This window comes from Clytia hemisphaerica, unplaced genomic scaffold (assembly GCF_902728285.1).
Source record: "Clytia hemisphaerica strain Z4C2 unplaced genomic scaffold, Clytia hemisphaerica genome assembly, whole genome shotgun sequence".
NCBI classification, from domain to species: Eukaryota; Metazoa; Cnidaria; class Hydrozoa; order Leptothecata; family Clytiidae; genus Clytia; species Clytia hemisphaerica.
Window position 1 is genome coordinate 1274248 of NW_027103240.1, and position 24925 is coordinate 1299172.

The 24925-nt window shown below is 34.2% G+C and overlaps 5 protein-coding genes across 5 annotated transcripts; all 5 read right to left on the reverse strand.

The window, feature by feature from the left end:
* Positions 1-3061: 3061 nt before the first annotated feature.
* Positions 3062-4354, reverse strand: LOC136803346 (acyl-coenzyme A thioesterase 2, mitochondrial-like). The gene has a single exon (XM_067060102.1). The coding sequence runs from the start codon at positions 4352-4354 to the stop codon at positions 3062-3064; it is 1293 nt and encodes a 430-aa protein (XP_066916203.1).
* A 5720-nt stretch (positions 4355-10074) lies between these two features.
* LOC136801544 (acyl-coenzyme A thioesterase 1-like) lies at positions 10075-11935 on the reverse strand. Its single transcript, XM_067058213.1, has one exon. The coding sequence runs from the start codon at positions 11888-11890 to the stop codon at positions 10589-10591; it is 1302 nt and encodes a 433-aa protein (XP_066914314.1). The 5' UTR covers positions 11891-11935; the 3' UTR covers positions 10075-10588.
* A 230-nt stretch (positions 11936-12165) lies between these two features.
* Positions 12166-13831, reverse strand: LOC136801727 (cyclin-dependent kinase 20-like). The gene has a single exon (XM_067058423.1). It carries the CDS (start codon positions 13645-13647, stop codon positions 12619-12621), a length of 1029 nt encoding a protein of 342 aa, XP_066914524.1. The 5' UTR covers positions 13648-13831; the 3' UTR covers positions 12166-12618.
* A 238-nt stretch (positions 13832-14069) lies between these two features.
* LOC136801913 (oligoribonuclease, mitochondrial-like) lies at positions 14070-15471 on the reverse strand. The gene is made up of 2 exons (XM_067058633.1): positions 15057-15471; positions 14070-14470 (listed from the first exon to the last, which is right to left on the reverse strand). The coding sequence occupies exons 1-2, from the start codon at positions 15274-15276 to the stop codon at positions 14133-14135; spliced, it is 558 nt and encodes a 185-aa protein (XP_066914734.1). The 5' UTR covers positions 15277-15471; the 3' UTR covers positions 14070-14132.
* Positions 15472-15891: 420 nt separating this feature from the next.
* On the reverse strand, positions 15892-24851 carry LOC136801820 (protein phosphatase 1 regulatory subunit 7-like). The gene is made up of 4 exons (XM_067058515.1): positions 24701-24851; positions 18105-19246; positions 17643-17739; positions 15892-15974 (listed from the first exon to the last, which is right to left on the reverse strand). The coding sequence occupies exons 1-4, from the start codon at positions 24742-24744 to the stop codon at positions 15902-15904; spliced, it is 1356 nt and encodes a 451-aa protein (XP_066914616.1). The 5' UTR covers positions 24745-24851; the 3' UTR covers positions 15892-15901.
* Positions 24852-24925: the final 74 nt, after the last annotated feature.

Genomic DNA, 24925 nt, shown 5'->3' on the forward strand with positions numbered 1-24925 from the left:
TATCATATACCGTTGAAAAGATAATTCAGAGCATTATAATTTTTAAGAAAAAATAATTCAAAAAATATTCAAAAAATGAAGATGTAAAATAGACTGGAAACTTAACTTCAGCTATAGTTATTTTTCCAATACAGTTCTTACATCGAAGGTTATAGCCTCTAGAGGGTAACTTGTAAGAGTCAAAATACCCTTTGTTGTTTTTTAAGGCCAATAAAGCCTTAAGCCAATGCAATTATTCTAAGTGGGAAATAATTGTATATCTGAAATCACTTCCCTGCTGAAATTAGTTGGCTGTAAAATACCCTGTACTAAAAATGTTTATAAAAAATTTTCTAGCTACAAAAAGTTTAAAATTTTTTTTTCTTCATCTTCATTTTTCTAAATTTTATTGAATTTTTTTTTCTTAAAATTACAATACTCTAATTTATCTTTTCAACCGTAAATAATAATCGGATATGGAAAGCGAAAGAAAGAATAAGGCAAGCGAATGGACTTTAGGTTGAAAATTGATTTTACCCGAGTAAATTTTCAGAGATAGTAATTTTTTTCGTTATTAATTTTCTGAATATTAAGCACAGCTTTTCAGGTTCAGAACTTGTTTACAGAATTATATAACATTCGCGAATTCGCCGCAAAATTGGAGACATTTACTTTCCGTCAAAATTCCTTTCCTTTAAAGTAAAGTTTGAGTAATTCACTAAAGAAAATTAGTATATGTGATCACATGATAACGAGTGCAATTCGAGAATAATTGCACGAGTGATTTTTTTTGCTATTAATTTTCCGAGTCCGAGGAAGGACGAGGAAAATTCGAAACAAAAAAATCACGAGTGCAATTTTCGAATCGTACGAGTTATTATGTGATTACGAGCTAATCCCACAACTTGTTTCACTACTTTTTCCCCGCTAGGAAAGTAAATTACAGAAATTACACTGAAAGTTTTATATTTTTTCTTCTATCTACGTTTTTCTTTTATTAAAGTTTATAAATTTTCTTTCTCACAAAATGAAATTCGAATTAAAACGTTCGATGAAAGAAAAATGTAAGAAAAAATATTTAAATCAATTTTGTAAACATTGGCGCTGCATCGAGAGCGATATTAACGATTAATTGCTCCCTTTGAAGGCGCGCCAAATAAGAAAGAATAACTCATCGTGCGATTATGAAACAAATTGCAACTATATCTTTGGATATAAAGCAACAACATCTTCAAATCTACATCTGCATAGCATATCTTAAATGCAACACAAAAAATCACCAACTATAAATATGTCACAGTTATATTGCAGACATTAAAATTGTGGAAATAGAAAATAAAACTACAACTCCTACAAATCTACATCTGCATAGCATATCTTAAAATGCTACACAAAAAATCACCAACTATAAATATGTCACAGTTATATTGCAGACATTAAAATTGTCGAAATAGAAAATAAAACTACAACTCCTACAAATCTACATCTGCATAGCATATCTTAAAATGCTACACAAAAAATCACCAACTATAAATATGTCACAATTATATTGCAGACATTAAAATTGTCGAAATAGAAAATAAAACTACAACTCCTACAAATCTACATCTGCATAGCATATCTTAAAATGCTACACAAAGAATCACCAACTATAAATATGTCACAGTTATATTACAGACATTAAAATTGTCGAAATAGAAAATAAAACTACAACTCCTACAAATCTACATCTGCATAGCATATCTTAAAATGCTACACAAAAAATCACCAACTATAAATATGTCACAATTATATTGCAGACATTAAAATTGTCGAAATATAAAATAAAACTATAACTCCTACAAATCTACATATGCATAGCATATCTTAAAATGCTACACAAAAAATCACCAACTATAAATATGTCACAATTATATTGCAGACATTAAAATTGTCGAAATAGAAAATAAAACTACAACTCCTACAAATCTACATCTGCATAGCATATCTTAAATGCAACACAAAAAATCACCAACTATAAATATGTCACAGTTATATTGCAGACATTAAAATTGTGGAAATAGAAAATAAAACTACAACTCCTACAAATCTACATCTGCATAGCATATCTTAAAATGCTACACAAAAAATCACCAACTATAAATATGTCACAGTTATATTGCAGACATTAAAATTGTCGAAATAGAAAATAAAACTACAACTCCTACAAATCTACATCTGCATAGCATATCTTAAAATGCTACACAAAAAATCACCAACTATAAATATGTCACAATTATATTGCAGACATTAAAATTGTGGAAATAGAAAATAAAACTACAACTCCTACAAATCTACATCTGCATAGCATATCTTAAATGCTACACAAAAAATCACCAACTATAAATATGTCACAGTTATATTGCAGACATTAAAATTGTCGAAATAGAAAATAAAACTATAACTCCTACAAATCTACATAACATATCTTAAATAAAACACACAAAATTACCAACTATGAATAAAGTCACTAGCAAAATCAATTTTATTTCTATTTCGATATTTGGAATTTCAGGGTCGGTCGGGCCCATAAAACAACTAATCAAATTGGTCTCGCCTAAATCTATATAGGCATTTCATATCTTAAAACGCAACACAAAATATTATCAACTATAAACATGTCACAATTATATTATCGAAAATAAAACTATTACATCTATAAATCTACATCTATTTAGCATATCTTATACACAAGGCTGGACTTAAAAACTCTTGGTTTGCCGTCACCCGAGGCTAGATTTTGGAGGTGGGTCGATCAGTCGGAATTTTATTTGGTCATTCATGGAATTTTGTAATTTTTGAAGAAAAAAAAATCTCTTCGTCGAAATAGTAATAAAAGTTTTTAGGTCGGCAAGATTAGAGAAGAGTCGGTTGGCTGACGGCAAACCAACATTTTCATAAGTCCAACCCATTGAACAAAAAAAATTATCTAAAAATAAAAACAAATCTTTTCGACTCATACGACTTCATTATATGGTATGTCGTCAAATTGTTACTATTTGAAATATTGTACCATGAAATCAAAAGTATCCAAACGGTTATGTTACAACTTACTTTCAATCATACATGATTTGGTATTGTCAGTATCAACGGTGAAAGAAGACTTGAAGAACTTTACAACATCTGTCCAAACAGAAACATGATCTTTACTTATCAACTTTTTGTCATCACCACCAAAGAAAAGCATTAAGCCTTCAAACAAAGGATGTTTATCATACAAACAGATTGGCAAGTTCGGTAACTCGATTAAATGCCCCATATTTTGATACTCTATGATTTGGTAATTGATTTTGCCAGCTTCATCCATACGTTGTTTTGCTAATTGAGCATGTCTTGACACAGGAAAGATGGTGTCTTTTAGACTCACCACTATAAAGAGGTCAGCTTTGGATTGATGAATTTGATGGATACATTCAGAATGGTCATAAGGATCATTGACTGTGCGGATGGTGTCGACTACGTTATCGGTTATGAAACGTACCTTCGATATGTCACCAGGAATCTTAGGTGTCCGATACCCTTTGTATAAAACGTCCGAGCCTAGTGGTGCTATACATCCATTCATGCAACACACAGCTTTGATTTGTGGTAAATGTGACATCATTGCGTAAGCAATATCACCGCCTTTTGAAGATCCCAAAACACCAATCTTCTCTGGATCCACAGAGTCATGTTGCCGTAGAAATTCGATAGCTTCTTCGAAATATTCCATTCGTATTGGAGATTCGTCATACATTTTTGGCAAACCTTCAACTCCAAAGAAAGCCAGAGCTAAGGTGACAAAGCCTTGATGAGCCAAGTACGAAGCAAAATGCTCTTTCACGTTTTTTTTCTTATTACCACCTAACAAAGTGATAATGGCAGGGGCTTTTGTAGCACGCTCTGGCACAAAAAGAGTTCCTTTGAAATTATGATTCCTCAAAAGAATTCGTTCAACGGCACGAGCTATGTATCGTGTAATCACAACTTTAGCATTTCCTGTATGACCTTCAAATTTGTCCACGTGACCATCGAAGACACTAAAACAATACCTAAGATTTTGTAAACCATTGGTAAAAGTTGACATCGGAAAAGCTTTTCCTTGTTTTTCCATGGACCAAAACAACCCCATGTCTTCAATGCCAGTATAAGTTCCACCAACAGATTCATTTGTTTTCAAATCAAAACAACCATCTCTGTTCGTGTAAATGTGTGCATAAGATTGAAAGTCGAATCCTTCTTCTAGACAAATTAATGTACTTTGTATTGTGATCGGGGAATCGGGTTTGAATCCGTTTCCCGTGATTGAAACTTTCTCAGTGGTGTGAGATAATGATGGTGATACCTTCAATTCCATTTAATTTAATTTTTTTTGTATCTATTTGGACCTTGAAAACGAGAGATAGCACACAATCTTTCACACAATCTTTCACACAGAGGTCTTTCAAAGATATTACAATTCGAGGTATATCATGTTAATTTATGTAATTCAACAAGGGGGTTTCAGATTACGAATAAGACGGCTTGGAAGAATTAATTTAAGAAATCACTTAGAAAACACTGATTATAAGGCACCAAAGCTGAAGTTTCCAGTTTTTTATAAGGACATGTTTTTTTTTTGACTGTACCAAAATCAGGTTTTCGAAAATCGTGAAAATCACTTTACTTTAATTATTTCGTCATTCGCATGATGAATTTTTTCAAAATTTTGATATGTATTGAAATTTGGGAAGGGCTTTAAAATGAGCTATTTGAAATTTCAAAATTCGGAGTATTTCAGGATTAATTAATCATGGAGTGTTTTGGATCATATCTCACTCCATGACTCATTATTCGGTCCTGAGGAGGTTTCTATGCATTCCTGAGATAGCCTAAAATCATAAAATAGGCTGAGGAGTAATTTTTTTAAAGTCCGGAGTGAGTTATGATCAAAACAAGTCCTTTGGACTTTCTTAATCATTTTTCACTCATTTTAACAATTCCCGTTTTCTTTAGTTCGTTCCTTTCTTATCAACTAAACAAAAATCTCAAATCACTTCCCTGATAGATAGACTTGTCAGGAAAATATATACGATTAGAATTAGCACCTAGATTTCAAAAATGATCAATTTGATCCCATTTTCCTCCGGTTTTTTCCAAAAAAAAGAGGTTGATGTGAAAATTCAATCCTTTAGCTACACCCTGATATAAATTTCGTATATAAATTGGACACGACAAAGGCCAAATATAGAGCCGACTTTATAAATCCGAAATAGACTATGATTTTTTTCATCCTGAAATACTCCGGATTCAACAAGCGATATCTTAAGTTTCATAAAAGCTATTAAGATCGGACAAAAAGTATCGGACAGAGCTACTAATCTATTTTCTTATTTTTGAATAACGATAAGAAAGGGTTCAACTGTCTCTGTTAGTGCCGATTTGAACCGGGTTGGTTGAAAATCGGCATTTTGGTACAGTCAAAAAAAAAACATGTCCATAACCCAACTCTTCAGCCAATTAGAATTTGATGAACTCAAATTATAAACAAATATCACTATAGGGCTTGGGGACATCCATATAGTACGTACGCAGTAGGCTGCACACATCCCCTCTTATATAGTTTTGATATATCAAAACTAATTTGGGGATGCATGCAGCCTACGTACGCAGTGAAGGGGAGAGGGGGTTAAAAAAAACCCGTACGTCTATTGTTTAGAATGAGATGTTGGTATTGAGGCGTTACTCTTATTTTAGAGAGTCTTTGCCCAGTTTATTGTTTAAATGACGCCATTTCTATTGTTCTCAACGTACGAGGGAAGGGGTGGCAAATATCGGGAAATTTTTGCGTACGTACTACATGTTTCTTTTTTATAAACATAACGTTTATAAGCATATGTTGGCTCGGTTCTTGGTACCTGAACAATGGCTCTATTGTTTGAGAACAATAGAATGCTAAACATAATACGAGCCTGATATAAGGGCAGACACTTGCTTATAAAAAACATGTATGTGGATGACCTACTAGCCTTTTCAATGAATTGATGACTATTAAATTTTCATTTAAAAGGAAATAAAATTAAATAGGATATATATAAATCACAGAATTAGTTATTTACATTACATTCTGAAGTACATCCAGATTAGAAAAATATGCAACAAAATAAAACAAACAAAACCAATTTGAACTTAGGCACGGTCACAGTACTCTGTATCAGAGTGTATTCCACGTTAATTTACTGCTACGGCAATGAATTTTGAAATTAGCAGTACATACTGGGTCTGTGTACAGACAAAGATGACAGCTGATTATTCTTCCAATACTTTAAGATACCAATAATTTGAAATACCTTCGAATCATGTCAAAATTATTATCGATGTAGTGGAAAAGTCGAAATACGCGTTTCTTTATACCAACGGTGGTTACAGAAGGTACAATCATGGATATACAATATTTGCGACAAAGGGGATTTCCCTGCGAAATTTTGAACACCACAAAGGTTTTTTAAGTGCGTTAAAATACAGTTGGAAAGAAGAGTTCTAACTCTGAGTTTAACACTTAAGACTTTGAACCTTAGGATCTCAGGATTTAAAAGCTCAAAATTTGCTCCAATAAGGCTTGGAATATAGACTAGAAGCCACCGAGCCCTTCAAAACCAAAATGTTCGATGAAAGAAATTAGCAATTCTCGCCCGAGTCTTAAATTCAGAAAAACGTGGAATCGGGTTTGAATTGTACTTTCTCAGAAGTGTGAGATACTGATGGACTCACACTTAATTTCATTGTTTAACTTTGAATGTCTAAAAAAAATCTGTCTGTTTTCTAAAAAATGAAATTAAATACATCTCATCACTTCAGATTTAAGTTGGTCGATAATTAATCCTAAGATTAAAACAGGGTAAAATAGAGGACTAAAACTTAAGATATGTATAAGCTGACAAACAATCGAAACAATGCCTCAGAGCAGGGGGGGGTACAAAGGCAGGATACTAACCCATAGCCGGGTGGTTGTGTCTATTTTTGCATTTCAAAAAAGTTAGTACCCGGTACTACTTTAGGGGTGGGGGTGTGTATTTTTTACTCTTCTAGCAAGTACAGGGTACTATTTGGGTACTTTCTCACAGAGTTTTTTCAGTAAAAAAAGTAGTCTTTTGTAATATTTTGACTTTTTTCAAATATTATTTTTGGTCAGCCGAAGCTGAGCATTCAAATAGGTAAAATTTTCCATAAGACGGCAAAAAAAAAAATCCGATTTTCCGATCTCACTTTGATTTCTAAACTTTCTTCCGATCGGGTTAACTTTTTGGGTACTTTTAGCGTGTGTTGTTTTTACAGATCATAATGTAGTTTCAAGATGGCGACCAAGCGATAGTCAGATGTGATAAGTCAGTGTTGTACCAAAGTATTTCCAGTGTAAACCTGTTGCAAGCTTCAATTTCTGTCATTTATTTTTTTAACTCGGCAAATCAAACACATGATTTTCATCAAGGGGATTCTTTTTCTACATCCTTTGAAGGTTTAAAGCTGTTTGCTCAAGTTTTTGTTTATGTTGAATTTTCTGATATATACTTTTTATTGCTGCTTTTTAATAGTTTTTGCAATAAAAACATATTTTTCTTGTTTGCCTCTAGGGGATTGATGGTGTTATAATGTTATTGGGATTTGATAAAGTTTACAAAAGTACAGCTACTGTATAAATTTGATATAAAGACTGGATGCAATCGTGCTTTTTTGGACTTGGACGTGTTTGTGATAAAGGCGAATCGCAAAAAACTGTTTGGTTCCCATCATTTCTACTTTAAAAAGTGGGAGTCGTTCGGCCGGTCAGTCGAAAATATTTTTCTGTTAAGAAGCAGCTATACATCTTGTTGAAAGGGAATTCGTGTGGACTGATCCGAATTTTAAAATTAAGAAACAGTGGATAAACTGGTGTTTTTGGTTTACTCTCCATTAGCATGCGGCTCTCTACTTCGATTTGAAAACTTTTAAACACAGAGCGTGCAGAGCTCGACAGTGGAAATCCAGCAAAGCAGCGGAAAAACTTTCCGACTCTCCAACTCTACCTGCTGACCGTAAATCAGGGTCGGTCAGATGACGAGAACCAAATGATGACATCACATCTCCTATTATTGGACTTGCCAAATTATGACAAATGATCTTTGGAATTTGATCAATTATATTAATATTAATATATACAGTTCTTGTTGAATTTGATCAAACTATTTTTCACGCAGTTCCGGACGCAGATTGTGTTTTTCTAACCTTTTCTAACCTTGGCGCACGTTTTGACTGAATGATGGAATGGAATGAATGGCGATAACAGTTTATACATATCTCTTATCAGACTTGCAGAAAGCAGACTGCAGAAAGTTATTAAAAAAATGGTTTCTAGAATTTAATGAATTATACCGTCAAGTTACACAACATGCACACTCTCGTCACAACTTGCACAGCCATAACAAACAGATCCATCTGGTCTTCATTTAACATTGTTTTGAAGTTTAAAAACCGCTGCCCTGTTGAATTTATTTATTATGGTTGTGTGTTTATTCCACCAAGGCGGTAAATCAATCGCCCAAATTCATAGACCAATCAAAAGCGAGGTTAAAGCAAAACAGGGGGAAAATGAGCTTCCCGCGTAGTTATGAATTTTAAGTTTTGCTTTCGATTATCATTTGCGACCAGCAAAGTCTTCAAGATGGTTGTGTGCATGTTGTGTAACTTAACAGTTACTAAACTACAAAATTTATTTACCCAGACTGGAGGGGCCATCCATATAGTACGTATATACACAGTGAAAGGGGGGAGAGGGGGTTCAGCAAAAGCGTACATCTATTGTGGGGGCCCCTTTTGTTTAAACAAAGTCATTTCTATTGTTCTCTGCGTACAAGGGGGGAGGGAGTGTCAAATATTTTGGAAAATCTTTGCGTACGTACTATATGGACAATGCTAAAGAGAAGTATACTTTGAGCTTCTCGTGGGGGGGGGGGGGTGTTTGGAGGAGCTCTCAGGCTTGTTTTACATAATTTTAAATCAAGTTATGAAATGTTTCACATTTTGTACATTATTCAACATATTTAGTCTACTCTGTTTCAGTGCATCTCTTACATCTGTTAACCCACTTATTAAAGCTATCTAGCTAAGCTCTATTGGCTGACCTTCCAGCCTTGGCTGGTTTATTTTGATTTGAAATCTTGAGAAACTTTTTGTTACTCTTTTGAGAAATTTTTTGATTTTTCTGAAGACAAAACTTCCGAAATGGTCAAGAAGTGTGTTATTAAAATCAAAGGACAAAAGCCTCTGACTTAATGAATGACAGTTTGTTTGAAATTATCTGTTCATTTCAGTCAGAAAAACTAACATAGTACCCTCTCTTTTAATCTAATCTGTAAAATATAAGATTTTAGGGGGTGGTGTCTCTATTTTTTACAGCAAAAATGAAGTAGTACCCGGTACTAGACATGGGTGGGTGGTACTAAAAAGAAATTGAGTGAAAAATCAAGTTAGTACCCTATGGGTTAGTACCCTGCCTCTGTATCCCCCCCTGCTCAGAGGAGGTCACTATAATAAAATGTAGAAATCACTTAAAATTGTAACATCATCCTTTCTTTGCCTTTGGTCTATTGAGTTATAATCAAGAAGGAAATAAATTATAAAATATTATAATCGATTTAAAAAATACCTATCCTACAATTTTTGAGAACAAAAACATAAAATAACTGTAACATTAAAATACATTATCAAATTCATGAAATACTTCGAATAAAATAGTTTTAACAAAAACGTCGTGTTGTGAAAGTGTAAATATATATTATGTATAATATCTGAATAAGTTAGCGTGATTAAACATAAGAATACACGTTTTTATAAGAACAAACTATAATAAGAACATAAGGCTTCAATGGCTAAAAATGTTAAGAACAAGTTAAGAACATTTTAATGCTTTGCGGACTCGAAAACACCCGATTTCTTAAGAAAATGGGTAAAAATGGTCACAAAATGGTGAAAATAAGAACATGTTAAGAAGACTTTTAGGCTTAAAACCCAAAAAGTTAAGAACATCCGAAGGCTTAAAAGCGTTGACAGCCCTAAAACATTATTCCTTAATCTTAAGAAACTACAGTGAAATAGCCACAAAATGCTTAAAATTAGAACATCTATTGAACATTTATAAGCTTAAAACCTATAACAATTTAGGATCGGCTAAAGAAAATTTGGACATTCTTGTAGAAAAATCGTGAATGTTGCGCACGTTCCTATGAAAAATGAGAACTTTTTTGGTTTCACATGATGAATGGCAGCATTAAATACAGAACTACAAGGCTTATATTGATAAAAAGAGCATCCTATTGCAACATCATTCAATGAAGAAAGGAAATCCGAGTAACGGAACTTTGAATTGTAAAGATCACTGAGCTTTATATAGACCCTGGAGGCAGTTTCTTAATCCCGGCCAACCAAAAAATTTGATAGGAGTTTTTTTTTTTTAAAGTGTTACCCTAATAGTAGCAAGCACTATTCAATTGCAGTGTAAATGCCAACTGACCAATCACAGTTTGTTCTGTCAATTATTTCGTTAGTTTTCTATGAACTGAAATCAAGATACCGTACTTCATTTTAATGAAGTGTGAAAGAAGTCAAATACTTGTTTCCAAGCATCGATTTGTTCTTTAGAATTAAATTTTTTATTGGATCCACCAAAGTACGGTCTCAATCGGTTAGGAATTAAAGGGTGATAAGCATGAGTACAAATTGGTAGATAATGTGGATCAATGAAATGACCAATGTTTGGATATCTGATGATTTTGTAATTAGTTTTACCAGCTTTGTCCATTCGTTCTTTGGCAATGTCAGTAAATAAACAACTTTTCCAGTTCATATCGTCTTCGCCAGCAATCATCAGTAGATCACCTTTGGATCGTTCTATTTGGTGGATTGCATTTGGGTTCTCTTTAGGATCTTCCAAGCAATCAGATATATCAACAGAACCACATTCTAAGAATCGTGCTGCGAACATATTAGCAGGTATTTGTTCTGTGGTGTTACCTTTGTACGAAGTTGCTACTCCAACACTAACAACACTGCCGTTTAAGGTGCAAACAGCTTTCACTTGCGGCAAATGACTGATCATCGCAATTGCTATATCGCCACCTTTGGATTCGCCAAGGACACCAACATTGTTAGAATCCACTAATTCATGTTGCCGCAGATTCTCAAATGCTTCTTCAAAGTACTCTATATTTATTGGTTCTTGGGTGTATGTCTTAGGTAAACCTTCACCGCCGAAATATCCCATTGCGTATGTTACAAACCCTTGGCTTGCCAGATAAGCGGCATATTGCTCAGGCACCTGTTTCTTCTTTATACCACCAAACAAAGTCATGACAGCTGGGAAAGGTCCATCACCTTCAGGTACGAATACAGTCCCCCGGAATTTACCAGTCTTTAAGACGTGTCTTGATACCTTTTGTGCTAAGAATCGTGAAATTTGACTGGACGCAACCGGGGGTAAATTTTCTAAATTTTCACTATGGTGACCTTCAAATACGTTAAAAGTATACGGTAAATTTCGGACACCGTCTATCAATGTCGGACGATCATAAGACTCACCGCGTTTTTCCATGGACCAAAACAACCCCATATCTTCAATACCAGTATAAGTTCCACCAACAGATTCATTTGTTTTCAAATCAAAACAACCATCTTTGTTCGTGTAAATGTGTGCATAAGATTGAAAGTCAAATCTTTCTTCTGGACAAATTAATGTACTTTGTATTGTGATCGGGGAATCGGGTTTGAATCCGTTTCCAGTGATGCCGATTTTCTCCGAGGTGTGAGAGGTAGCAGGACTTGCAATTATTTTGTTTGATTTCGTGAAAGAAGTGCTGAAGCATCTTTTTATTATTCGATTCATTTTATTTTTTGCTTTTTAGTCCTGAAAAGAAAAATGAGGGAAAAATACAAAAAGAGTTTACTGAAAAAAGATAAGCAAAATAAAAACTCCTCCGAGGGAAACAAACATACAATAGGTCTAATGTGCATTTCGTTTGAGAAAATTTGATAAAAATTAAGTAAAGCAAAGTGGCAATTTTTCTAAATTTTGGCGAATTTCGCAAAAATTCACCTCACCAAAAATAATTCTCAACAGATTAAGCTAAACAGAAAGAAGAAAAAGACAAAATATTTTGAGTGATTCTGAGCACAAGCAAATCCAATAGGTTACCAAAGTGGTTCCCTATAATATTATGGCTACTACACATTTTTATATTACACACATCCTTATTTCACATTATATGTTCAAAATCTACAAATTTAAAAATCCGAATAAAGTTATTTACAAAATTACAAATAAATTAATTGAAGTTAAATTAAAAAGTCATCAAGGTAATGACAATTACAAAATAGTGAACAAACCATAGTAAGTTTATCCATAGCTTTTTAAAAAGGTCTTTAGAAATACAGCTCAGGACAATTGCTTTTGAATCCTCTAATGCCAAGAAGCTCTTCAAAGACGTCAATCTCTTTTTTCGATGTAGATTCGTTTGAAAACAAATACCTTTATTGAAGGTATTTCATAACTCCGATTTATAAAGCAAGCCGATATCTTCCTCAACGTTTCATATACTGAATAGTGTTAGTATATCACTTGAAAATTGAGGAATATGGTGCAATAAGCTCTTTCGAAACCAGCGATTTTTCAACAGGAATAGTTACATCAAAAGTTTTTCCACCTAGGCGATTCTTATTTTTCAGGTCTGGGACAGCGAGTTTGATTTCTGAATGGTGTGCCGGCAAAGGTTCCGTGAAGAAAAACGGATGGAGTAAAGCATCTTTTGCAAGAATTCGTTTCTTCGAATCATAAACCAGAAACTGTTGGAGAAGATCAAGTTCAATTTCGGACGCGTCAGGAACGAGCTGATTCATCGGGACAGGTTGATTTTCAGGAAACGTGATTTTATTGTAATCAGGGAGCTCTTTTAAACCAGGCCAGATTTCTTCGTTTGGTGTCCCTAGTGCTTTTAATACGCAACACAGCTGTTCAATATCACTTTCCCCTGGGAAAAGCGGCGAGTTGTTTAACAATTCCCCAAAGATGGCACCAATAGCCCATAAATCAACCCCCGTGCCATAGCTGCGAGATCCGTAAAGCAGCTCGGGCGCTCGATACCATCTAGTGGCAACCTGATGGGAATACTGTCGCCCGCTTTCGTTATGCATATACACACGTGCTAGACCAAAATCGGCAATCTTTAGCTCCCCATTTAATGCGATCAACAGATTCGCTGGTTTTAAATCGCGATGCATCAGATTACGCTTGTGGCAATAAGAAATGCCTTTTAACAACATTAGCATGTACATTTTAACGTGAGATTTCGTCAGCGAGTAAACACTGTTCCGTAGAATCTCAGACAGATCTGTTAACATGAATTCGAATACTAATACAAACCCAGCACCGGACGGGAACACATCATACAGCCGGACCACATTTGGATGCTCAATCTGTTGCAAAGCTTTTATCTCCCTAATAACAGTGTTTGGGACACCATCTTCTAGCTTCCGTAACGCAATTTTCTTTAGAGCAACCACTTCACCGCTTTGCTTTTTCTTAGCTTTGAAGACAATACCATGAGCTCCTTCTCCGATCCGACCAAGAATAGTATAATTATCCATGACTCTTCTTTGATTTTTAAAACAACCCAAAACTAATATGCAAGTTTAAAAACAATCAAACACAATCAAAATGCAATTCACACATGTTCACATAGTAAAATTCAATCCATCATTTTCTTTCCGTATAATTTCAATATTTTGTTTATTTAATTTAATTTTTGTTTTTCTTTGTAGCTGAAAAATATAAGAATAGAATGGGAAATCATGAGTATCCCCGTAACAAGGTACATGAAGTCAAAATCACGTGATTGTAGAGCAAAGCAAAACAATTTTCTTCTGAAGCCTGAAAAATGTATTTTTTTAAATTAGGGAATAGAAAATAACTCAAAGTGCTAGCCAATAAAATTCCGAAAACTAGCTTACCCCCACCCTACTCTATTATGTTCAACAAAATGATAGACATTTTTACACAGACCCAAGAATAAACAGATGAAACAACGCATGGTCCAAGTTCTTTATATAAAAATAAAAAAGTTACAAAAAAATCACTTAAAAACTGATTTTCTATAGTATCGTAGCTCCTCGATGCTCTCTTTAATATCTTGTAGGGCTCTATGAGAAAAAGTCTTTCTCGGGGCTGACCCAAATTCCTTTGGATACCAACGTCTAGTAAGTTCTTTGACAGTACTAACATCTATAATACGATAATGCAAATGTTCCATAAAATTTGGCATGTATTTCTTTAGGAATTCTTTGTCAGCGTGGACTGAATTTCCTGCCAGACAGTTCTTCCCTTTGACCGTATGTTTCTTGATAAACTCAATCATCCTGCGTTCACATTCTTGTAAAGAGATATGTGAGTCTTTGACAGATTGTGTTAACCCTGGAAGATAAGAGAGACAGGAACATGGGGAAATAAGGAATACATCTATCAACCGTTTGAAGGATGTCAAATTTCCGAAGCTATTGTTTTACATCGTTCAACCATTATAGACCCGCACCCTCCATGCCATTAAAGGTTGATACATTGATGTATTTTAGCGAAGTTGAAGAATATAATTTTTAGACAAAAAGAACCAATTTATATTGCTATTTGCCAAAATAGTTTGCTCTAAAGAAATTAAAAAGAAATGTTTTCTTGAAAAGTTGAAAATGTTTAGCTGCTCATCCAAATCTTTACTCGCAAAGAATTATTCTTGATATGCGTAAGTCATTTTTCTAATGGAAACACCCGAGAAAGCCGGGATTTTACCGCTCTCTGTTGCTAAAAAAAGATCGAAATCTGTAAAACTCTGGCTTTTCTCGGGTGCTTCCGCTAAAAACATGACGTCATCTTGACTTACGCAGCCTCGTATAATAAGTCACCAAAATTTCGAGTAAACAAACCATCTCATTGGCTAAAAGCAAAAACATAAACAAAAATGACTTTTTATACGAAACGGCTAACCGGAAAAAGGTGTATTACTGACCTGATTCTCCGTGTTGTTTGGTGCACCACTCTCCCATATTGTCCATTATTTCGTCTGATTGGTGGATAATTAGGTCCTCCCCTTCTGCCACAATATTTAGATCTCCATCAGTGATTACACAAGCCATTTCTATGATATGACAAGTATTAATGTCCAGACCGGTCATTTCTAGATCCACCCAAACTAAGTTGCCGTCATGATTTTTGGTTGGTTCTGCCATTATTATGAATTGTTTATCTTTCTGTAGGAAATATCTGTTTAGTTATTATTAGAGTCTAAAGATAAAGATAAATTAGTAAATATGTTTGCAATTTATGGAAATGACGGAAAAATTACATGCTGTGAAATAAAAAATGCATTTCGTAATTATAATGAAAATGAAATGAAAAAAGTTAACTGTCGCATAAGCGCTTCAATTGGCAAACTCTTGTTAGGAAATTTCATCAAATCAGAAAAATTTACAAAAAATGTACAAATAAAATCAATGAAATATTTACAAGAAGTTTAAAATTATAACATAAAAAAAAACAAATTTCTCTCTTTTTTCGAACTTTAATGAACAATATTTCTTTTCAAGATAAAGAGAAATTGTTAAAAATATATTGTGAAATAATCAGGGATTTGAGATTATGTGGAATTCCAAAAATAATTTGGCTTAGACTTTTGAGAGGTGAGATATATTCAGGTAGATCACAAAAGGTTGGACTTACTCTAAAGGGGGTATACAGTTTTTCATGAAAATCAAATTTCATGACAAAAATTGATTTAAAATTTCCCACAATGTCTTTCAGAGCAGGCAATATTTCAAACCTTTCTTTATACCAGAAATTTCAATGTGCCATCACTTATTCAGCATTAGTGGGGCCATCTTTGAAGGTCTTTTCAGCGAACGATAGAGCATCAGTTAAACGCTGACGGCTAAAATAAACAAGACAAAAACACCAAGTAATAAATTGATACACGAGTGAAAGTTGACAGTCTATCATCATGTTTCCCTAACACCCTGCTTGGAAGTGCTTGGGATTCGAACACGAGTCCATTGCGGTGCAACTCTGTGATTGAAACCTTCACACTTCTAATCGGCAGAATGTTAGTGCGACACAGTGATAACCTTATTCAGATGGTGAGTGAATTCACTCTCTACTACTCACTCTCTCTGATAGCTCATAATCGAAGTATCGGTTAACGTCAAAATGCAAGTGTAGCAGGATGTAACTCGGTATAATAATAATTGATACCGGGTGCGCCACGAAAAAGTTTCTCTCTTTAAAGTGAACTTTCTCGAGGTCTAAAATTAAAAAAAAAAAATCCTTTTTCATTGGAAAGAAGAAAGATAAAATTTTGATGGGTGATTTATAAAATTTGGTTCAAGTTCAAAAGTTATGCTTAACTTAATAAAAAAGTTACTTTCAGAAAAAATACTCTAAAACGTTAAAAATCCACCTATAAAATTAAACAGAAGCATACTTGCATGATACATCAGTAATTTCGCTCCAGTCATTAAAACCAATATTTAGCTGTCTTAATTAAAGACCATTTGTTATATAAAAGAAGGTTGAATTCCAATAAAAGGAGGAGCATTCGTTGAAAAATTCCAAAAAATCTGGTAAAATTCATAAAAATACATTAAATATTAGTTTCAAGGTAAATCCAGCTATACATAGACTTTATCCAGTCTAGAACCAAAAATCTAAGGAAAATTTTAGTAAAAGTAAATCAAAAGGATTTTGATGAATATTTCAAACCTTTTCGAGCCTTCAGTTACAAAATTTATGTGTTTAAAGGTTTTGTTTTTAAATAAGAGTGATAACGTTTGCTTACTCATCAATTTTAATTTACAAGCTTTTTCACATTGAATTTACACGGATGTGGAGCAAGATTGGTCAGAAAGAGGAAAAGAAAAACATTTTTTTGTTTATATAAGCATACTATAACAATAGCAAGACACTGTCCTGATATGAAATATGTGTCTGATATGAAACAGGAACACTTTAATTACTAAAAAATGCTCTTAAATAAAAATTTGATATGTCGATTTTCAACATTTTTGAGCACTTTCTGAAAGTAACTTTTTTATACAATTATTGAGCGTAACTTTTGGACTAATCAACCCAATTTAATAAAATGACCCATCAAAATTAAAGTTTATCTTTCTTCTTCCAATGGAAAAGAATTGGTTCTTTTGAAATATTTTTTGATTTTTTGGAAAAATATTTTTGAAAGTTCCTTCTTTTGTCCTAATTCTGCTGTATCAGCCTCCTTTTCAAAAATTTTCCACCCAGGACATTTTTATTCCAACCCCCCCCCCCCCGCTTATTCCAATCCCCGCGGCTATTAGGTACCCGAGAGTAAGAAACGATTTTGTGGCGTACCCGGTATTTAGCAAAATTTCAAATAGAAAGTAAAACTATAAAGTCACGAAAAAAAGTCCTGTGTCAAAACAAACAACACAAAAATATTTCTATTTGTAGTCATGCTCTAACACACGACCTTTTTCAGGACACCCTGTACATGGTTTCTCAAAGGTGAATGGTATCAAATTTTTGCTAAGGAATATAAGCAAGATCTTCATTGAAATACACCTACCTACTGCACCTTGAAGATGGACGATCATAATTTGATGATTGTAAACTTCTAATAGACGACATACTCGTTGTTTTAGTCTCAAGTGATTTCTTTTTTTCTAGAGTTAAATTAAATGAAGCCTGTAGTATTGAGTCATTCTTTTAAGTAAACAAAGTTTAACTAGATTTTTGTGCAATATTGTTATATTCAAGACCTAAAGGGGGTATCTTTTATTTAAGAAAAATCATCCAAACATCATCTTTAACTAGCAAACATGGTGACAGGGGATCTAAGAAGATAAAAATTTACCCCGAAATGTCGGCATCCCGATAATTAACGTAGAAAAACAATCGACCACGAAGAAAATAGACTTCATAAAAAGGAATTAGTTTTGAATCATACTTAAATTTTGAGATGGAACAGGGCTTGTTTTAAGCTGAGGTGGAAATCCGTCTTCAACGGAAAGAACTCTGACCACTGTACCTGGTGACTGTGATTGCTTTGGAAGCTCACTGAGTAATCCTTGTAGTGCTATGAACTGCGTATTAATCCGGTCTTCAAAATCAGATAGGCACATCTCATCATATTGTAGTTGATTTGAAATAACTCTCTCAGATACAAGTTGGTTAGCTGACATCGGACGCATCGCACTTGTTGGGCGTTTTACTTGTTGCTTCTTTAATGATCTCCCATTAAGATAAACCAAATCAAGGCTTTCAAAGGCAGCTTTCAATTGTTCGTCGGTTTCTGGTTCCTCCAAAACAGGGTTGTCCAAAAATTCAACCTCTTTCAAATGCTGAAAATCCTTCAATTGTAGAATTTCATCAATGTTTTCAATATGATTGCAAGAAATGTTGAGTATTTCAATGCTTGGGATCACTGTTTTGAATTGTGACAAACATTTGATTTTGTTGTTCGAAACATTTAGCTCAGTTAATGTTTTTAATGTTTTTACAGATGTCATTGATGATATGAAATTATTTTTGACGCATAATATATTTAAATTAGCTAATCCTTTGAGACCAGTAACGTTTGATATTGTATTATGACTGAGATCAATTTCTTGCAGTTTTTTCAGTGACATTATATCAGGTATTTCTGTCAGCTTGTTATGTGTGCAGTGAAGCTCTTGGAGTAATGGTAGCACAGTCACAAAACTGATATCTTCAAGTTGGTTTGCACTGATATCCAAATACGTTAACTGATGCAATGAACAAAATTCCTTACCCTTTAAAACCGAGATTTTGTTAGAGTCCAATCGTAAGAATTTTAAACTTCTACATCCAGATAATGAATTGTTTATTTTTGAAATATTGTTGTATTGTAACTGTAAATTCTCCAAATGTTGCAATTCTCTAACACCCTCCACTTTAGACAAATGGTTAGAATAAAGTTTGATTTCTTTCAAGTAAGAACAACATTGAAATGTATCTTTATAAATAGACTTGATTTGATTACAAGACAAATCAAGAGATTTACAGTGTTTATATTTCCCAAGGTCGGGAACATCTTTTATATTGATTGATGAGAGATCGACAGTATATGTGACATCAGTACCAGACCTCGCAATCCGTTCAATATCACCTCCTTTGGGAGCACTTTTACTTGATGAAGCCCGTTGTAAACTATAACAGAAAATATAACTTTTTTGACTACTTTAGATTAAAAAATATTGTAAAAGATTTGTCAATTAATTTCAATTAAATTCCAAATCATTTTTTTTATGAAAACAGGGAAAGATTGAATACCTATACCCAATTTGTCGATGTCTTTTTGACCAGTAAATGAAATATTGAGAGCGATCATCTAAATAGGATTTTATGTACTCAAAGAAATGATCCAGATATTCCACACCCAGCAAGTTTATTAAGCAAAATAGGATGAGCTATGCTTTTTGAAAGTCAATAAATAAAACAACAACAACTTTTCCTGAATCAATAGATTTCAGCCATTTCTCTGTCATATGAAGAAGAAGGTCTTCACAAGAGCTCTGTTTGTGAAAACCCCATTGAAAACTGATGAAAAGATTCCAAATGACAAACTAGAGCATTACAAATGAATTTTTCAACGACTTTACTTGGTATAGATTGAAGCACTTCTACTAACTGTTTATAAACATTTAAAAGATTAGAAAGTTGCTATGACAGAATAACACAGCATAAGTCAGCATACTCCTTTAGGCAAACACCACAGTCTTTATTGCATAGCTAATAGTTGTGCGACTGTCTATTGAATAAAAAGTTGTCATGCTAACACACTCCTGAATCTGCATGTAATAACGCTGCAGCAAATCCTAAGTCAATTAACCTCTGAGATCAGATTGTGATTGTTTTTTGCTGAGATGCTGAAGCTCGAAAGGGATGGGTTAAACATAATTTATCTCAAAATGTAAGGACCATGTTCATCTAAAAGGACTAGAAATGCCAACAAAGTTGCTTGAAAGTGTGTTTATGAATAGAATAGCGCCCATATCAGGAAAATTTAGTTTTTGACTTTCCGGCGCACAACAAGATTCTTATTTGTTGTAGAATATTTTGAACAACCCTGGACACCGCTGTACATTGTACGGTGATGTACGGTGGGTAAGGTGGGATGTACGACGGATTTCAAGTTCAACAGATCCAATTTTCTAGGAAAGACCTTAATTCCTTAAAACTATCTGTTTCCCCGCTCCAGCTGATGACGCCATAGAGAGAAACAGACCAATATTTCAAGGAGATGACAAAATAAATTGGGAAATATACATCTGTTTCTAAAAAGATGATTTTGCATTGGAAAAAGATTGAACTTTCTGGGGGAAAACAGATATCAACCACAAAAGCAAGGGAAACAGATGGAAATTTCCAGGAGAGGGAAACTTTCTTATAAGCTTGGGAGAACAATTCAAAATTTGAATTCTGAAAATTATGGAAACAGATCAAATTTTCTAGGGAAGATACTTCGAAAAGATACTTGCTGGATGATTTTGGACATCAGGTTAATAAGTCAATAGATGTTTTGGCGAACGCGTCAGTCTTTTAAATAACTAATTACCGTCAACTGCTCTAACTTGGGACTATCTGACAAAACATAGGACTGCAATTCAGCCACCATTTCACCGAACCTCTAAAGTCATTTGATTTGATTTAATGAACAGCGTATTAAAAAATGCAAGATTTCTCTTTCGCACAGAGTACGCTTTTAAATAGAAATATGAAAAAAATCTATAGTGGAACACACAAGAGTGTCTGTGCACTCTAAGAGGAACAAAGAAGTATGATTGATAAACTTGGTGGAGTAATCAAAACAAATATTTTTTGTCAAAGAGATTTAAAAGTAAGTGAAAATACAGGCCAGATATCAACCAGTCCAATATTTTGACTAATTGTCCTAAGTTAGAGCAGTTGACGGTACTCCACAGTACTGTCAACTGCTCTAACTTGGGTATTTGTTTATCCCATTGGGCAATAGGCGGTAGGCGACGGGTGTTCTCTAATTCTCCAATTGGCGTCCGGTCATTTTGAATGAAAACAAAAAAGTTAAAAAGGGCGTGCTATCAGTAAAAGTTATTGTGACATAGTATGACAGAAAGTATGATTAAGATAAACTTGGTGGAGTTATAAAAACTAATTTGTTATCAATATAATTTAACAGTAAGCGAAAATACAGCAACAGTTTTGACCAATCGTCCCAAGTTTAGTTTAGTTTAGAGCAGTTGACGGAAGTTACCTCTAGAGACAAGATAATTTATCATGTTTTTATTGGCTGAGGGAAAGTAATGTCTCTAGGCGGGAATCAACAAAGATAATAACCACTATACCACTACGCCTATATTGAGTTTATAAAACTTAGTTTAAACAAAACAAAAATTTTGGGGAAGGAAAATGTAAACACACGACAGACAGTGAAGCTGGAACTTCAATAGACCTTTTTTCAAAGAGGGCGTCCTGTTGAATAGTTTTGTAGTCCAGCCATAAAAAAAATGATAGAGCCATGCATAATTACTGTATCATGCATATTGTAATAATTATGCATGGTTTTATCATTGTTTTTCTGCTGGACTACATATATTCAACAGGGTGGCCTCTTTGAAAAAAGGTCTACTATTTTTGAGGATTACGATTTTACCAGCTTCTTAGCGATTTTTGCCTCGCTAACCCAAATCTCGCAACCTCTTTACCTTACGGAAGATCAAAATTAGGGTTTTTCAGCGTTTCGAAAAAAACGGATAGCAGAAATTTTTTCATCTTCACAGGATCCATTCTCAACAACAAAATACATCTTTTGGTCTTTGGGTTTGTTTCTGGCGTTTTTCCTTCAAAGAATATCGATCACTCTCTTTTTCCCCTTGAGCGCATAAAAAAAATGATTAGCTCGCGTTCTCGCGCGGACAAATACAGATGAGGTGGCAATCTTGCACTGAGGGTGCTACTTAGTTTCTGCCCTATTTTGTGCCCACAATAGAATGGTCCAAATACGGGGGATTCCAAATGATAAACAATGTCATTCTGTATTATTAACTTATTTATTTACCAGGCGATCTCAATCGAACGGAATCGACGATCAAACCAATCGAACCAAATCGAACGCAATTGACCAATTGAATCTCAATCGAACGTCAAAATTCTGGGTAATATTCTATTGGTTCAATTGTTGTTCGACTGGTTCGATTGTTGTTCGACTGGTTTGATCGTCGATTCCGTTCGATTGAGATCGCCTGGCTTTATTCTTGCAGCTTCCCAACATCCAAGCTCTCAAACATCACAAGCTGAATGAAATTACTTTTGATTTCCCGTAGAAATTATGCAATGAACAATCCGGGGGTCAATGTATCGACGATTGAACGCAATCGAACACAATCGAACATCAATCCAACGCAATCGAATATCAATCGAATCTGTAAATTGCGGTAGTATTCGATTGAGATTCGACTGCGTTTGACAATCGAATTTCAATCGGTCGATTGCGTTCGATTTGGTTGGACTGGTTCGATCGTCGATTCCGTTCGATTGAGATCGTCTGGAAGTATCTTTGAGCGCAAATTTAAATACATGGTTTAAAAAGCAAATGATAGCAGTTCTGTTCTGTCCTCAAACCCCTGGAAAAAGTATTTTGCCGACTTAGCTATTTTACAAATCTCGGAAAAGAACTCCCATAGGAATTCCGATACACAACATGATTGGTTAAAGGGGAACTCAACAAATTTGACATTTTTATTTTTTTACTGATTTTTGGTAATATTAAGTATAAAAATGAGAAAGAAAGTATATAAGTCCGATCTCTCAAATAAAAATCATGAAAAATCTCTCTTAGCTTCAGTTAAAAATATGTTAAAAAAATCACCCCCTTTCTTTAAAAAAAAGATCGACTTCTCTTTGGATTATGACGTCACTGCATTCAGAAAACAGAACAAATTCAGTTATGACTACAGTTCTGTTTTAAATAAGAAATAAATACATAGCAAAGTATTCCTGGTAAATTGTGGGTGATTTAGCTGAATAACAATAAAAAATCCAACTAGAAACACAAAAATTTAGTCACAAACCCTCTACTTAAGGGCATGTCTTCACTGATTTTTAGCCTGAGAAGATAAGCATCTTCCTCTTTCTGAATACGGCTACGTCATAAAGCAGCTGAAAGTGCGTCTTTTTTATTTGATAAACAATTTCATTTTAGTAGAGGGGAGCCTCTTTTTAAAAGCTCATTAAACAAATTTTTTGAGTGAAAGGAGAGTTGCAACCTTGAAATTTTGAAATTTTTTGTTGAAACAAACCATTTCAGGATAGAAACAAAAAAATCCAAAATTTGTTGAGTTCCCCTTTAATTTCGGAATGGCTTCAAGAAAGTCATAATGGCAGATAATTTTGGAAGTTTCTGAGGAAATGTGTGTCATTTAATCGATGTTGATGGCTTGTAGACTAGAGTCTAAATCTGGCTGAACTTTGCTTTTTGATAATTTTTGACGCTGAGTCCAGTGAAGTAGATAAGGAGCGTTTGGCGAGGTCGCCATTTTGAAAAAAAAGAATGTTTAAAATCCAAATAACAAAAAAACTACTTGGAGTTGAAAGATGTAATCAAAAATGAGAAATAAACATCAATAACAGATTTGCAATCCCTTATTCTCAAATAAAAACATTGCTTCATACTGTTTTTACCTTCCAAAAACAACAAAAATCTGGTGGACTGTAAAACAGTCCGCCTAAGCAAAAGCATATTACCATATACTACTGGGCCACTTAATCGGGCCATCCAGTCTATCAAAAAGCTTTAAGTGGACCCTGGGTTAGATGGCTTGTTGATTCTTTTTAAAGAAAAAAGATAACAGGTATAGCTTTTTCTAATCCTGGAATATCAAGGTTCCAGCTGCACTGACAGAAAGTTTGGTTGTGTTGATCAGGTAAAAGTTTTTTCTTTTAGCCAAGCTATGATATAAAAAAGATAGACTAAAAGGACGCCATGATGTTGTACTGCTGCGCAGACAAGGTTCATCCAGACGTCTGCGCTCGATAGGATCGATCAACGGAACGGCTCGATGACGGATCGATATGTGATTGATGGATTACTTAACGATCCGGATAGGAGATCGATAGAGGATCGATACTCAAGATTTTTTTAAGCTTATGATTAGTTATCAATTATTTATCGATCTATCATCATTGATCTTTTATCGATCTTATCGACCCTATCGACTCATACTCGATCTACGATCGATAACAAATCGATTAATGATTGATGATGAATCGATTAACGATCGATGACGAATCGATTAACAATCGATGACGAATCGATTAACGATCAATGACGAATTGGTATACTCCATTGATTGAAATACTAGCTCGATAATGGATCAACGAAGGATCGATACTCAAGACTTTTTAATGGCTGAATCTTCCATCGATCTCCTATCCGGATCGTTAAGTAATCCATCAATCACATATCGATCCATCATCGAGCCGTTCTGATGATCGATCCTATCGAGCGCGGGCGTCTGGGTTCATGAAAGGTCAAGCAAGGACATAAAGAAAGGGGTCGACTGGTTGGTTGGGGGGAAATGATTAAAAAAAATATTTTTAGTACCTACAAACTAAATTTAGTATTACCTGTTTTGTTTTCGTATTTGAGACTTTAAAGCTGTCGCTGCCATTTCAAGGAAAGGCAAATAACACAGGTAGATGGCAGAGCAGGAAGCAGAATTAAATTGCACTTTGAACTTTCCTACTCGCGCTTCGAGATTTCTCTGTTTATTTTGATTTTGATGTTTTCAAAATGGCGCAGCCTAAAGGCCCGTCTACATGTCAACACATTCGATATTTAATATATCACGT